Here is a 14493-nt window from a genome sequence, read left to right as displayed (position 1 = left end):
AAGAAATATAATTTTAATAACATTTTTTTAAAATTTGCAATGTAGACAAAATTTATGGGGTTTTTTTTTTTGCTGTCCATATTATTTATTAAACTGAGGTTAGACAGTGTTAACCTCAGCCATGACTAAGCAAATCTTAACCCCAAATCAACTATCACCATTTCATCCTTCCCAAAGATGTTATCCTATGTATTCTTGCTTTATTAAGAGAGTGGAGCAACATATTTTGTGGAAGGATTGGTTGCCATTTCTAGCAAGCTGAGCAGTTACATTGAGATACCTTCATTATCTTTAATATTTGTTTCTAGAATTGTGGAACCAATAGAAGTAATAATATCAGATAAAAATGCTCACTTCTGAGTTCAAATTCTGATTAGGGTATAATTAATTAAATTAAAGTTATTGAGTATAAAACTATACCCTAATCTTTGTCAAGCTTGTTTTCCTGCTAACTTTCTGAATGTTATGCTGGATAGTGATGGGTGATGTGATCAACAAATCTGAGTAAGCTCATTCAAATGGCTTTTATAGAAACAATTATAATTATTTGTTACTCCAGTGTCACACAAACCAGTTACTTGAGTTTTACAGTCTGTTAATAGTTTTCAACCATCTCCAACAAGACACATAACAAGCTTTTGTCATTGGTGTGTAGCACCAGCTTAGTATTGTTAGATGTAACTATGATTCCACTTAGCTTAGGGCTATACTACACATTTCACCAATGTTTAATCGCATGACATACAGTGTGACTTTCTAGTCATGCCCTGTTTTCTCTACTGTCTAGTCTATTGCAGTATAGCTGTAATACTTAACCTCAGGTCAACTCTGGCTGATCAAAGACATTCCAGCCTTAACAATCTTTTGTTTCTTTACTTAAGAGTTAGATGTATTTTGAAGGAGATTTCTCTGCTCTTTCTAGCAAGTTGATGTCATCTCTATGCTTGTAAATCCACAATGGCAACAGATGAGATAGACTTTGTTACAGCACAATAATAGTCATTCTTTTGCACATACCAGTAGTGATGTGTATCCTAGCACCATGTTTGGGAATAGTGTTCATGAGTGTATATGATATTCATGTGTGTCTGGACTGAGTAGTAAAGAGACAGGTTTGGCACTTATTGCGTGTGATAGTTTCTACAAGAGTCGACTGCAGTTTGAAGGATTGTATAGATTTTTGTGTGTGTGTGTGTTGTTTTGTAAACATAAATTGAGTGGTTCTTCAAATTCAAATATTAGTTTCAAAGTTTGGGGACAGATATTTCATAATTGAAATGTTTTTCTAACTTCTATCAATTTGAGTGCAAAGTTTCCACCTGAAGCTAAAAAAAAGTACCTTTAGGGATACAAGTGCAGGACATTAACCAATCAGTCTTTGCGCCTCTCAGATATGATTTGACTGTTAAGCTGACATTAAATGGTTAAAATAGAATTCACTTCAATAGCTTAAGGTTGAGAAGCTTTGTGAAATTTTGAGAAAGAGACTTGTAGGATGCTAACAATGAATTAAGCTGGTCTGGAATTGAAGATTCTGCAAATGAAAACTTGATAGAAATAACTGAAGACAACATTATGATACAACATAAAAGCTAAAAAGTAACTATTCTAGAAAGTTTCTTTGAAAAATCATCAAACTGTCATGCGATGATAAGGAATTTCAAAATCTGCTTACTGATTGTATGTGTGCAAATGAAATTCAGCTTACATGTAATATAAACAAATACTCATATAATCACATAGTTCTTTCTACTATAGGCACAAGTCCTGAAAATTTTGAGGGAGAGGCTTGTTAATTTCATCATCTCCAGTGTTTGATGCTTATTTTATTGATCCCAAAAGTATAATAAGTATAAATGAGAAAACATTGATACACACACACACACAGATATATATATATATATATATATACATACATATTGTGTGTATATATTTATATATATATATATATATATATATGCATTGTGTGTACATAGATATGTGTATATGTAAGCTGAGTTTCTTTTCACATACATCAATCTGTGAGTAGATCTTGAAAATCTTTTATCACATGACAATTTAACAGTTTTTGAAGATACTTTCTAGAATATTCAATTATCCTGTTCAGTTTGACAAATAGTTTGGCTCAGAATTCCAGGCCCTTGAATCACTTAAGTAACTTCACAACTAATAAAAATTATGTGTACCCTGTTCTCTGTATTGAATTTTGATTCTCATGGTTTAAAACCAGATGGATATGTATTATTTATTTTCTGTTACGGAGTCAGTTGATGTAAGGAGAAATTAATATGTAATAGTTTAAATATTGGTGATTGAGGACGGGCAAAGTAATGACTGCAGTATATAAAGTTTAAAATGGGTTTTTTGGCAAAGCCAATGTTGTATCAATTTTGGATAAATTTATAATAAATTGAGATGGGAATATACCTCGTATAACTTGGTGTTTTCAAATAGTTGCTAAATGATGAACAGATGTAAGAATCAAACTATTTTATCCATTGTTTATATATTTAGGAATTTAAAAAAAAATTTTTTTTTTTTACCTTTCTACTATTTGTTTTGTAGTATTCTTCCAAATCTCAACTGAGATTTGTTATATCTCAGTGGAGTCTGTTTTTGATTCTGCTTGAACCAGCCCTTCCAATACATGCAATCTCAACAGCATTTTTAACCTTTTAGCATTTAGATTACTCTGTCAAGTGTAATACTTATTTATTCACATTGTTTTGAATTAACTATGCATGGTCTTGCAGCTTTGAGATTTTGATGACATGATTGTTCATTTTTAGAATGACATCATAGGATAAGTGTGAGAAGCTAGATCTGGCTGGTTTGAATGTAAAACAGAATATTTGGGACAAATATGGCCAATCTAAATGCTAAATGTTTAGTATGGCACTGTTGGTGCTGATATCTATTCCTTGAGTCAGGTGCCACAAAACTAGCTATTATTTCCTGGTCTAAATTTATAACAATCTAATTCAATTATTTTCTTTTTATTATCATACAAAAAGGTGGGTTGGAGCTATAAATTTACAGATCAGCTCTCCTTGATCTCATCATAGAGTTTCTCGTTCCCTGTAAAGAAATATTGCCATGAAGATCATGTCAGTATCAGGAAACATATCTTAGCATTTGTAGCTTCCCTGATTAGTTATACTTGAAGATCACAATATAGGCAAAACCAGTGAATAGTCATACATTTCTGTAATAAATAACAGAACAAACTGACTTGACCAAGTGTGCTTGTTAATAGGTTATCTGGTATGTTCCCTCAGATGGCAGATTGAATAACTACTACAAATAAAGGTAAACTATGAGTGAAAAACAATCAGTGAATAGGCTGTAGTAAACCTCAGTGTGAATGTAGCTAAGACTCATATTTAGACAGTCCATGGTCTAATGTACAAATTTTATCTCCTTAATATTAACTAGAAACACCTGGCCTGAATTCTGTTCATTCATATAACCTAAATTACTGAAAACTAGTTCTGTATCGATGTGTTTGTGAAACTTCCCTGGGAAAATGAATCATTTGGGCTTAGATATTGACACAACAGATTCAACTCATTGCAACTGACTTTGACATGTTACAGACAAATTTTCATTTATTTATTAGTTGCTGCCTACATAAGTCCTCACCATTTGCCTTCAATTCTTGATTTTTTAAGTTATGATACTTAAAATGTGGCTGTTGAAAAGGGTTATGTTAGACAGGTACAATTTTGGTATTTTGTAATTATAATGGTGGCTTCCATGATGTACATTAAGATTTCTATTTGTTTTCAGGATTTCTTTGAAATAGGTTTGCTCTTTGCAAATCAAAATTATTTTGTTTAATTTCTCAGATTGAGAAAAAATTTGCAACACACTTGTATTGCCTTGTATGGAATTGCAGGAAAGCTGTGATGAGGATATTGTATCTTATAATGGATCTGACTTTTCACTAAATGAAATGCCTTTCTCTTGATCATAATTTCACAAAGTTTGTCCTCACTAATTCTTTGGTTTAAATTTAGATTTTATTTTTTTATTTCAGTAATGCATCAATGCCTTCAAGCTCCAGTGAAAGTACAATTAAATCACGTGACAATAGCTTCACACTCAATGCAGGTGAATCTTTAGCTGAGGCTTTCAGTGAGGAGATGCTTGCATGGTATGAAGATCAGGAATCCTCAAAGAAGCATCCAACCCTTGTTTGAATTTTTTCATAAACTATTATAACAAGGTTTGTTAACTGTGTCTATAATATATATAAATAATATATATAAATGTATTAATGGTACAATTTCACTTATCTCAAGAGACAAAATTACAGGCATGTCCTTTACAGGTGTCAGTGCCGCATAAAATGCACCCATGCTGCTGGTGGCATGTGAAAAGAACCCAGCACACTCTGTAAGATTGTTGGCATTAGGAAGGGCATCCATCCATAGAAACCATGCCACAACAGACAATTGGAGTCTGGACAGCTCCTGTCAAACTGACCAATCTGTGCCAGCATGGAAAACAGACGTTAAATGAGACAGTATCCCTAGACTGGTTGATAGAAAAGGAAGAAACTACTTATAAGTTATTGCTAACTTTTACTTTGATCTTTGTAAGTAACCCAGCTGGAGATTACAGGCTACAAGTAGGTCTGTTGAGACCACATGTCCACTGCAGGAATAGTTACAAACTAGGAAGAAAGAAGATATGAAATCATCAGCTAATAGGGTACATCCCAAAACATTATTCATGGATTAGAACCCCTGTTGTATCTCACAGCAGACTTAGCTGACAAAAAAAATCATACTAATAAAGTATCTTTACTCAAAGGAGGAAGCACTATGTAGCAACGCATTACAATCTATTATTCAGACTGAAGACTTGGTCTAACTGTTGTTCAGTAGTGGAATAGTTTTGTAGCAAACCACATGCCATATAGTATTTAGCTCAGCTAAAAATATATTACTTTTGGCATGGTTGTGTAGTTAAGTTTTTTGACCAACATTTTGTGAGTGATGTTTTGTAGAGAGCTTGGCATATATACATCATCATTTAACCTCCACTTTTTCATGCTTGTGTGTGTTGGATAAAGTTTGCGGCAGATTTTCTACAATTGGATGCCCTTCCTGTCACCAACCCTCATTCTTTTCAAGCAAGATATTTCCCCATGGCTAGATATGTTCTCACAGAATACTGGAATTTGAATGACGTTGCTTGTTTGATAGTGACACTTGTTTACAACTATCATTGCAATGTCAAGACAAACACCCTTATACATTTATATACAAGGGGCTTATTTCAGTTCCTGTCTGCTGAATCCACTCAAGGCTATATAGAAGACATTTGCCCAAGGTGCCATGCAGTGGGATTGAACCCAGAACCATGTGGTTGAGAAGTGTGCCTATATATGTGTGTGTGCATACACACAAGTATATAAAATATTTAAATCTAATGATTTTATTTTTAAAAATTATATATTGAGTAGAAATTGATAAAATTCTGTATTTGATGAAGCGGAAGAAGCAATATAATTGACCAAAACCAGTAAGAGTTTATGATTGTTATAGTAATAATAGCCCTAAGTCTTAGTGTTTATAATAATGAGTAGATATAAAACATTGATTTTATATATATAGTAGCATTGTTGTAAAATGGTCATTTTAATTGTTTATTTAATAGGTTTAACTGGAAAACAGGACACACAACACGTGTGTGAAAAGGCTGTCGATTTCCAAGATAAGAATTGAATGTTTGAACCAACTAAAATAAGAACAATCCATACAAATTAAGTGTGGAATCAACTGATCTTTGAATCCAGAACAGAACAGAACTGAATAATATATTGTTTGTCTGAGAAAATATAAGGCATATTATTCCATGAACATTGCCAACAAGTAGAAACAATATAACTAAAACATATTGTTCTGTAATAGGGCATCTTAGTAGATCTGCAAAGGTAAATTATTTATTTTCAAATACAACATTCAAGTTTGTATCTCTCAAATACTGCAAACATACACTATCATAGGTTGGATGGAAATAAACTCTTAAAATTTGGGGGAAAATTAGATTTGAAGTCACAAGATATTTCCAGCAACAGAATTGAGAAATAACAGCCATCACTAATGTTTGTGTACATGAGCGTGTGTGAGGAGGGAAGGTTTTTTTTTTAAAAAAGAAATCCCTGGATCTACTTCAATTGTAGGATCTGTGGTATTTTATATTGGGAGCGTTCTAGTTCCCTAATCATGTGAAATTAGTTTATACAACTGATCATCTGGTCTTATTCCATCCACAAACCAACTCTGTGCTTCCTCTACTTACAAGTGGTAGAAAATGCATACTTCTGGGTGTCCAATACTCCAAGGGTAATTCAATTTGTGTGCCACAACCATAGTTATACTGGGGGAAAAGATATTTTATAAGCTGTACAATTGCTAAGGACAGTTTTAAATCTACATTTCTAACGGGTAATCAACTAGCCATTGCTGGGGGCAGAAAAAAAAAATCATTTTAATCCCTTCCTCCTAATACCAGTGTTAGTCTGCAAAGCACACCTTTAATAATTTTATAAATTATGTCTATCTTTCAATTGATTTTGAAAATAATGACTTAGTAAAGAACTTACAATCCACAAAATTAATAGCAATGCTAACTCTAAAACTAGTGCTTGGTTAACAAAGACTATCACCAGTGAATTCCAAATAATCCAGACTTTGTAGCTTTTGATAAGTTCACCTTACCCATAACTGCTGCAACCACACAACACAGGTGACATGATCTGACCACTTGGCAAAATGTACAGTGGGATTCCCAGAGTGTTTGACATGTTGGCTACCTTTGTGCCAAAGGCTTGCTTGTACTGAGCTGATTATGACTGGTGCCGTAAAAGATAAATCAAATTGTGTTTCTGTCATACTGTAAAGCCTGAGAAATTCCAGGCTAAATTACAGATTTAAATTTCAATTCTAGATAATCAATTGTAAAATTTCATTTTCCTTACGTCTATTAATTGTTATTAAATGTCTATCCTGTTTATTCTTGGAGCAAGGAGAACTTCTGTGAATGTAAATAGAACCACAACTGTTGAGTGTTATTAAAACAGGACTTTTCCTACTGTTAAAACTAGTTAAAACACTTTATATTTAACGAAATATTATACCTTCGTGCAATTCTCATAACATTTCTTCAATAAAATGGTTTTTAAAATTGGCTCTATTTTATTTCACATTTTATTAATTAGGCTTAGTGCAGGTGGTTTTACACAAATTTGGTTGATGAGCTACAGATAATACTTTGAAGATGAAACTGAACTTTAAGATCCATAATAATTAAATTAATAGACAGGTGAGAGTGTTGTCAGCAGCCTAGTCTATCAACAGGCTTCATTCATACTGCTGTTATTTAATCTACAGCCACGGTGCTGAGAACTTAAAACATAACTGCACATTATCAAGGCATATTTAGTTCTGACTGATGGTTTAAATATCTATGGTCTTTTCTAATTCATTATAAGCAACATATGGCAGATGCAATTAGAAAAATCTCCTAAACCTGAAAAAGTACTGGTTAGAATAATAAGATTCCACAAAAACAAATTAAATTAAAAGACTTTATTGTTTCATCAGTTTACCAAAAAAAAAATGCAATTCAACTAACCAGAACTTTTATAACCCAATTTGATTACTTTAAGGAATTTCACTTGAGACAAAAAAACTTTGGGCTTCAAGCATTGTAAACTTTGGACCTGTGGTTTTACAACATTGCAGCATCACTTCAGCAGCTGAGTAAATAGTAATATCTTGATTTGGTTATTTGCATGAAAATCGTTACTCCCAAAAGATCGCTTACTGTCTATTGCAGAGATTTGGTTACTATTTCTTACAAGCTATGTAATCTTCAAAGTTGAGTCAATGGTAAAGTGAAAGTGTATATTCTTCACATAGTTATTCCATGAGATCTAGCTCTGGTTGAATAACTTTTCAGATAACTTGGTTCTTGCAAGAATTTTGGAGTTAAAGACACATGCCTGCAGTTCCAAGAATAATGAACTTAGATGGGATAGTAATTTTATAAGAACCATTTTACAGGGAACACTGAGAAGAAAAAGCTTGTGTTGCAAAGCTTAGATTGGAGATGCAATGTGCATGACATGATTTCTTAGAATTAACTTAGACAGTGTGGAATTTGGGAGTCAAAACACTAAATCTGTTCTAGTTGAAAAGTTATTTCAATAAATAAGTTTTTTTCTAATGCTGAACCTATCAAAGTAAATGAAAAATAGTGCCTTTCTTTTTCTCTTCCTGATCTAGTAGTCTATGTTGATGAAATGGCAAGTATAAAAATGATTGAAACTGATTAGGTTCTAAATAAAAACTGTAAAAGCATCATAAAAATAGAGAAGCTGTCACCCCACTCAAATATACATTGAATTTGCATAAATAATTTACAATATGATTTCAAGCAGAGAGATAAAACAAATAAAGCTATACACGGAAGAGGAACATTCGCTGTGCACATGATTTCCCAACAAAGTTTGCATATTCCATCACTTGGTTTTCATCATTGGCTTCAGGTTTTAATTGGTGATACATCTCAAAGGACATTTCTTGTTGTTCATGTAAAATGAGAACCCTGTTTGGGTCAACATTACCATTTTCATCAACTAGAATTAAAAGACAATGAACAGACTTGTTATTTTTTAATCTATTAATCAAAGTCTTGTGATTCTACAGACATATATACACACGAAACAAAATTCTCTAGTCATTTCCAGGGAAGTGCTTAATGTCTATTACATATGATTATTTCTCAGATATTCATGTCCACTAAGAGTTACTTGGATAACTACATGAAACTTATATATTTACTGATTTGTTAATAAACAGTAAAGGGTAAAGATCCCTTCAGTCACAAATGAAGTCCAAGCAAGGCTGTTTATAGAAGACCAGCAAGTTGTCCATGCATGCCAGTCTCCCCTCACCTAATGTTGTCCAAGTGAAAAGCAAAGGCTGATACAGCTTGGCATCAGAGACATAACATTTTTACATCTGAGTGAACTGGAGTAATATGAAATAAAATGTTTTGCTCAAGGACACAACACACAGCCCAATCCAAGAATCAAGCTCACAGTTGTAAGCCCAAAACTAACCACTGAGCCATGCATAATATACACATCATAGCTAGCATGAAAGACAGAAGTTAAATGCTGTTTTACAAGAAATTATTTGATACAGAAAGGCATGGTAGAATGGATATGCAGGTCACTTCGCACCCGCATGGTTTCAGGCTTTATCCTGTGTGGCAGGTTGAGCAAGCGTCTCAAGTTGACCAGTACTTCATGAGTGATATTAGTAGATGGAAACTGTGAAGCCCGTCATATACACATGTATCCGTGTGTATATTTACATGACAGTTTGTGCAAAAGAAAGGGATAGATTTATGTCCCCTATAAACAATAGACTCTGCAACTTGTGATAAGCAGAATAAAAGTACTTTACTTGAAAAATAGAAAACAGTTTTACAACAGGAAAAGTATCAGGCTATAAAATACTAATCAAATAAATTCATGTCTGAGCTGCCATGGAAAATCAGACATAAAAATGATCAATAAAAAAAATTACTAGAAAATTAATGAAACAATAATTTCATTTTTATCTAATGGCACTCCCTCAGTTATGATAAGGTTTTCAGTTGATCTGATCAACGGAACAGCCTACTCATGAAATTAATGTGCAAGTGGCTGAGCATGCCACAGACCCGGGTACCCTTAACATAGTTCTCAGGGGGATTCAGTGTGATACAGAATGTGACAAGGCTCTTTGAATTACAGGTACAACTTGTTTTTGCCAACTGAGGGGGTTGGAGCAACGTGAAATAAAGTGTCTTGCTCAAAGACACAACACACTACCGGGAATCGAACTCATGACCTTACAACTGTTAGATGAATACCCTAACCACTAGATCACATGCCTTCTTTCATTTATATCTATTCATATCAATTCTCATTTGTGTTCTTATAAATCTTTTAACAGCAATCATTTTTTAATGGTTTCATGTACACTCACCTTCATCTGGATCTGAAAAACGGCAGTATTTTTTCTCATTCAATTTTGGTAAGCATTTTTCAATAGGAAACCAGTGATAAGTCTCCGGACAGAGTAGAGAAGAAGGAAAATACTGACCCTAAAAAGAAAGTTTAAACTTTATAAGATGGAAGAGCAGACAGTTCAAAATCATACACAAACTGAAACAAACAACTAATAAAAACAGAAGAAAAAATCTGTACTGACCTTATATCGCATTTTAGGACAGGAATGTATATAATACCCCATATAATAATATTCTATATTTGGTTGAATTTTGTGGAGAGACCTTACCAAAGCAATTTCTCTGTAAAACAAAATGTAAATTCAGCTGCAACAAACATGAATTATAGAAAATAAAAAAGCAATTTACTGCATACTTAAAAACCAAAAGAGTAATTTTTAGGAAAAAGATACATCTTGGTTAAATGTATTTGCTCTCTTTTTTTTTGCTAGATAATTATTTAAATTAGAACTTTTGAAAAGTAAAAAAAAAAAAAATTGAATAATAAAAAATTATTATATAATCCAAATCAAACAGGTGCGTGTGCATGCACACACAATTTTATACACACTTAGAGAATACATATCATGCACACAGATGCAAGTACACTCCACCTCTCTCCTTCTCATACACATCACCATTAAAATATAGAATCTGAAAATTAGGTAAGAGACAGTCCAACCCATGTCAGCTGGAAGACATTAAATGATAACGATGAGACAAATAATGAGGATATGTCCTTCATGAGGTTACAAGTGACAACAAAAGGACTGATGACCCTACGACTGACCAAATGTTTAATTAAACAATCAGTTAGTTGAATGGTTAACTAATAATAATGAGAGAAGTGAAACAGAACCTATGTATTTCTTATTAGCACAACAACCCTCTTCAATAAAATAGAGAGTAAAAGAGAAATAGAGTTAAGATAAGACATACAGGATGACAGGATTAATGTGAATACTAGGCTTGGTACCAGGCAATGAGTGAAGAAACATCACACATAGATACACAGAGGGAAAGAATTATTGAGTAGGAGGGAGGGAGAGAATAAATGATTAAGTAGTTGGCTACAACTGAGAATGGCTCCACAATAATTCATACTTTTTGTAATGAATATTTTCTGCAGATGATTTTCAAATAAGCTGTTTATTAATAGAATAACTCTTTTTGCATTAATCACTAAGGTATTTGCTAATTTAAGAATTTATAGCAAACTGTTCCAAACGAATGTATCACCACAGTGATAGTCTAACATTAACTTACCTTAAAGCTGAGTATGTTCCAAGTGATAAAAAAGAATACTCTGGATCATAATAAAAATATACTGATGACAAGCAATTTGGTAGGACATCAATCACACCAACAGCAATCATTTTACCATCAAGTATGTACTGGTGGTGAAATGAGCCATACCCATTAGGTGGGCCACCAGGAAGGTCTCTGTGCTGTAAAATTGAAAACAAGTTTCAGATAAATCTCCAGTGTAAGGGAAGGAATTCTGCCTGGTTGAAAAATAGCATTTTAAACTTCACTGAAGCAGTACTTTATAAGAAAAAACAATTATTATACATAAAACACCCAATTGCAGCAAATGTTTATATTTAAAAACCTACTCCACCATTGGCAACAAAAAATAATGGCTCTAAAGCAGCTACAAACTAAAAAAAAGTCTTAAATGATTGTGTATAAATTTTCAAGATGTACTAACATGCAAGTTTAAAGAACCATCAGGAACAGTATACAAGAACTACCTATTCACTATATGGGAAGTAAAATGTTTTAAATGCTAAATATAACAGTAGAAAGAGAAAAAACCAACAGCCATATGATGGGCCCAATATTCTTACAATAAAATTAAAGGAAACAAATCACCATCAACTCAGATTTTGAGCATATTTGTATTGCATAGAATTACAGGTCAGCACTATATGAATTGTTGCTGTGAATAAGAAGAGTAGCAATGAAACCACCAGTTAGATAGTGTTCATCCAAGAGTTGAATTTCTACCTGAAGCCTTTTTTTCTTTTAACTGGATTCTCTAATAATGTAATGAATGAAGAAAGGTTTCAAAGGACTTATTAAAACATGTGACTTCAGATTTGATTTATGAACAATAGCTAGCTATAGAAACAGTCATGAAACTCATCAGACAAGCTGGCTGAATATAGCATATAATTTTTGTCACTAAAGAATGATTTAATTAGTGCAAAACAAACTAATGAGGGAGTTTTTATGACATCATTGACTAGCTAGATATAAATGACAATTTACAATTTATTATCTTTAAAGAAAAAAAAACATCAGATAATTTAGTCTTAGATACACTATGCCTGAAAAAAAAAAATGGTTATGATTGGAGTGACTGATATATTCAATCAAAAAAAGGCCTGAGATTAAACAGCAATAAGGGGTAATTATAGTGATAGTACAGTAATTAAAGTAAGGAAAGATGAAAGGTGTTTAGTAGTTGTCTTTGTTGGCAACGAAAGGTTTTTCTGTCTAAACCAAAAGTAAGCTGTAAGAAATACAATACATGAGATGTTAGATCAGTGGGGGACTGGGGGTATTATAGGAACTGACTTTAGTGGTAAGGACATGTAACAGACATGGATAATAAATGTTGGATGAAAAGTGTTATGTTGCTAGTTCCTGTGGCAGAGAAAGATGTGGAAGGAAGTGATGGTGATACATAGAAGGGTCATGTCTAAAGGGATCATGTAGGATCAAAATCAGTGGCAATGTGCAATATTGCAGACCTACCCAAATCCTGCCAAGAGATATTCATATATCATCATAATTGTCACTGTTATTACGGCAATGTTTTATTCTTTTCTTTTATTGGATTCAACCAATAGACTGCAACCATGTTGGGACATTGCCCACAGTCAATTATACTGACCAAACTACTTAGATCTGATACTGGCTGATATTGACTGGCTAAGTTCATCAAAGTCACATCCTCTTCAGATAGTTTACTTCATTTCTACAGACTTGTATATAGATATATCACTAACGAAGATTCAGCAACTTTATGGTTATGGCAGAAGACACTTGTCCAAAGTGCCTTTTGTTGGGCTTGAACCCAGAAATATGTGGTTGCAAAGCAAACTTCTTAATCAAATAGGTATACCTGTACTTGAAGGACAATGATCTAATTTTCATAGTTCTACAGTACTTTTTGATAAAACTAGATGTAACAAGGTATAATTACCTGAAACAAAAGTTTCACTTATGAATGCTCCTTATTAGTATATTTAACATGTGTGTTCAGAAAAATATTATAGACTATCATCATCTTTTCTAGCTTGCACGAGTTGAACATGCCTTTACTAGTAGTATCTTAATACTTGTTGTGGTCCCTTGATTCAGCAGGCTAAGAGCAACCGTCATCATTTCTTCCTATCTTCTTCCACTTGATTGCTTGACATTTTTTACCCAACTATTATTTTCTTCACACATCACATGTCCATACCAAAAGTCACTTCTCTTCTACACTACTGCCAATTCCTCTTGTACCCATTTTCCCCCAGCTCATTTGTTCTCCATTGTTTATTAACAATATTACTGCATATTCAGTGAAGCTTTGCTTGCTTCATTTTTTCCTGACTTTCGTACATCCTCTACACACACACACACTCTTCAGTGACCATGTTTTGCCATCGTGCAATATCACACTTCATACATAAGAAGTACTCAGTTAACCCATTACTTGGGCAGAGAAGTTCTTTGTTACCAGTAGAAGCAATTGTTCTTTGAACATATTCCCCTTGTTCTTACTCTCATCTATCTCTACTATTGAATAAGTTACCTAGGCAACAACTACTTTTAAAAAGTCATCTAGGCATTTGAAGGAATTCATTTCAAACAATTTTAAAATATTTGAAGAACTTGAATGATTAAAGTGAAGCCAAGACAAAAAGGCAGTCTTCACAATCACTAATGATTTCTCCTGACAGTCACACAATTTCAATGAAACAAAGGTTAGCAATTCTCTTTGCGGCCAGAAAATATTTTAGCTCCCAAGTGAAACCCAGAATGAAATACTACTTCCACAACTTGAATGGTGATCTTACTGCACAACTGGATATCAGACTACATCCAGAAAAAGACCACAGGCACACAATCTTGTCATTTTTTCCACAGCTACTACAGCAGCTTCTGCTCTTTGGAGTTGGTTAGTCTGGTGTAGGCCTCCATCTGACTCTTCTCTCATCACTCATGTTTGCCTCCCGACATAAAAAAAAAAAAAATCCATATACTAATTCCTAGGCATAATATTTTCCTCCTCAAGAATGTTATCCCCCTGGAATTCCCTTTCTGACTGATGTTCCTACAGCAGTTCAAAAACAACTTGTTTCAAAGGGACTATGAAGACCATGGCTACAGTGTCTTCTCCCAAATCAATTTATTAAA

The 14493-nt window shown here is 33.3% G+C and overlaps 2 protein-coding genes across 14 annotated transcripts in view; one reads left to right on the top strand and one right to left on the bottom strand.

Moving 5' to 3' along the window:
• LOC106875150 (FERM domain-containing protein 4A) overlaps positions 1 to 7200 on the top strand; it is a 355036-nt gene extending 347836 nt beyond the window's left edge. For all 10 annotated transcript variants that reach the window (XM_052965645.1, XM_052965646.1, XM_014923164.2 and 7 more), the window contains 2 exons: positions 4040 to 4228; positions 5668 to 7200. In XM_052965645.1, the coding sequence (XP_052821605.1) occupies positions 4040 to 4202 (163 nt within the window). In that variant the 3' untranslated portion in view covers positions 4203 to 4228; positions 5668 to 7200. The remainder of the gene's footprint in view (positions 1 to 4039; positions 4229 to 5667) is intronic.
• A 386-nt stretch (positions 7201 to 7586) lies between these two features.
• LOC106875152 (arginyl-tRNA--protein transferase 1) overlaps positions 7587 to 14493 on the bottom strand; it is a 25593-nt gene continuing 18686 nt past the window's right edge. For all 4 annotated transcript variants that reach the window (XM_014923165.2, XM_014923166.2, XM_014923167.2 and 1 more), the window contains exons 7-10: positions 11344 to 11525; positions 10281 to 10380; positions 10056 to 10173; positions 7587 to 8653 (exon numbers count right to left, since the gene is read on the bottom strand). In XM_014923165.2, the coding sequence (XP_014778651.1) occupies positions 8475 to 8653; positions 10056 to 10173; positions 10281 to 10380; positions 11344 to 11525 (579 nt within the window). In that variant the 3' untranslated portion in view covers positions 7587 to 8474. The remainder of the gene's footprint in view (positions 8654 to 10055; positions 10174 to 10280; positions 10381 to 11343; positions 11526 to 14493) is intronic.

This window comes from Octopus bimaculoides, chromosome 2, assembly GCF_001194135.2.
Source record: "Octopus bimaculoides isolate UCB-OBI-ISO-001 chromosome 2, ASM119413v2, whole genome shotgun sequence".
Classification (NCBI taxonomy): Eukaryota; Metazoa; Mollusca; class Cephalopoda; order Octopoda; family Octopodidae; genus Octopus; species Octopus bimaculoides.
This window is presented reverse-complemented; position numbering and strand designations above follow the sequence as displayed.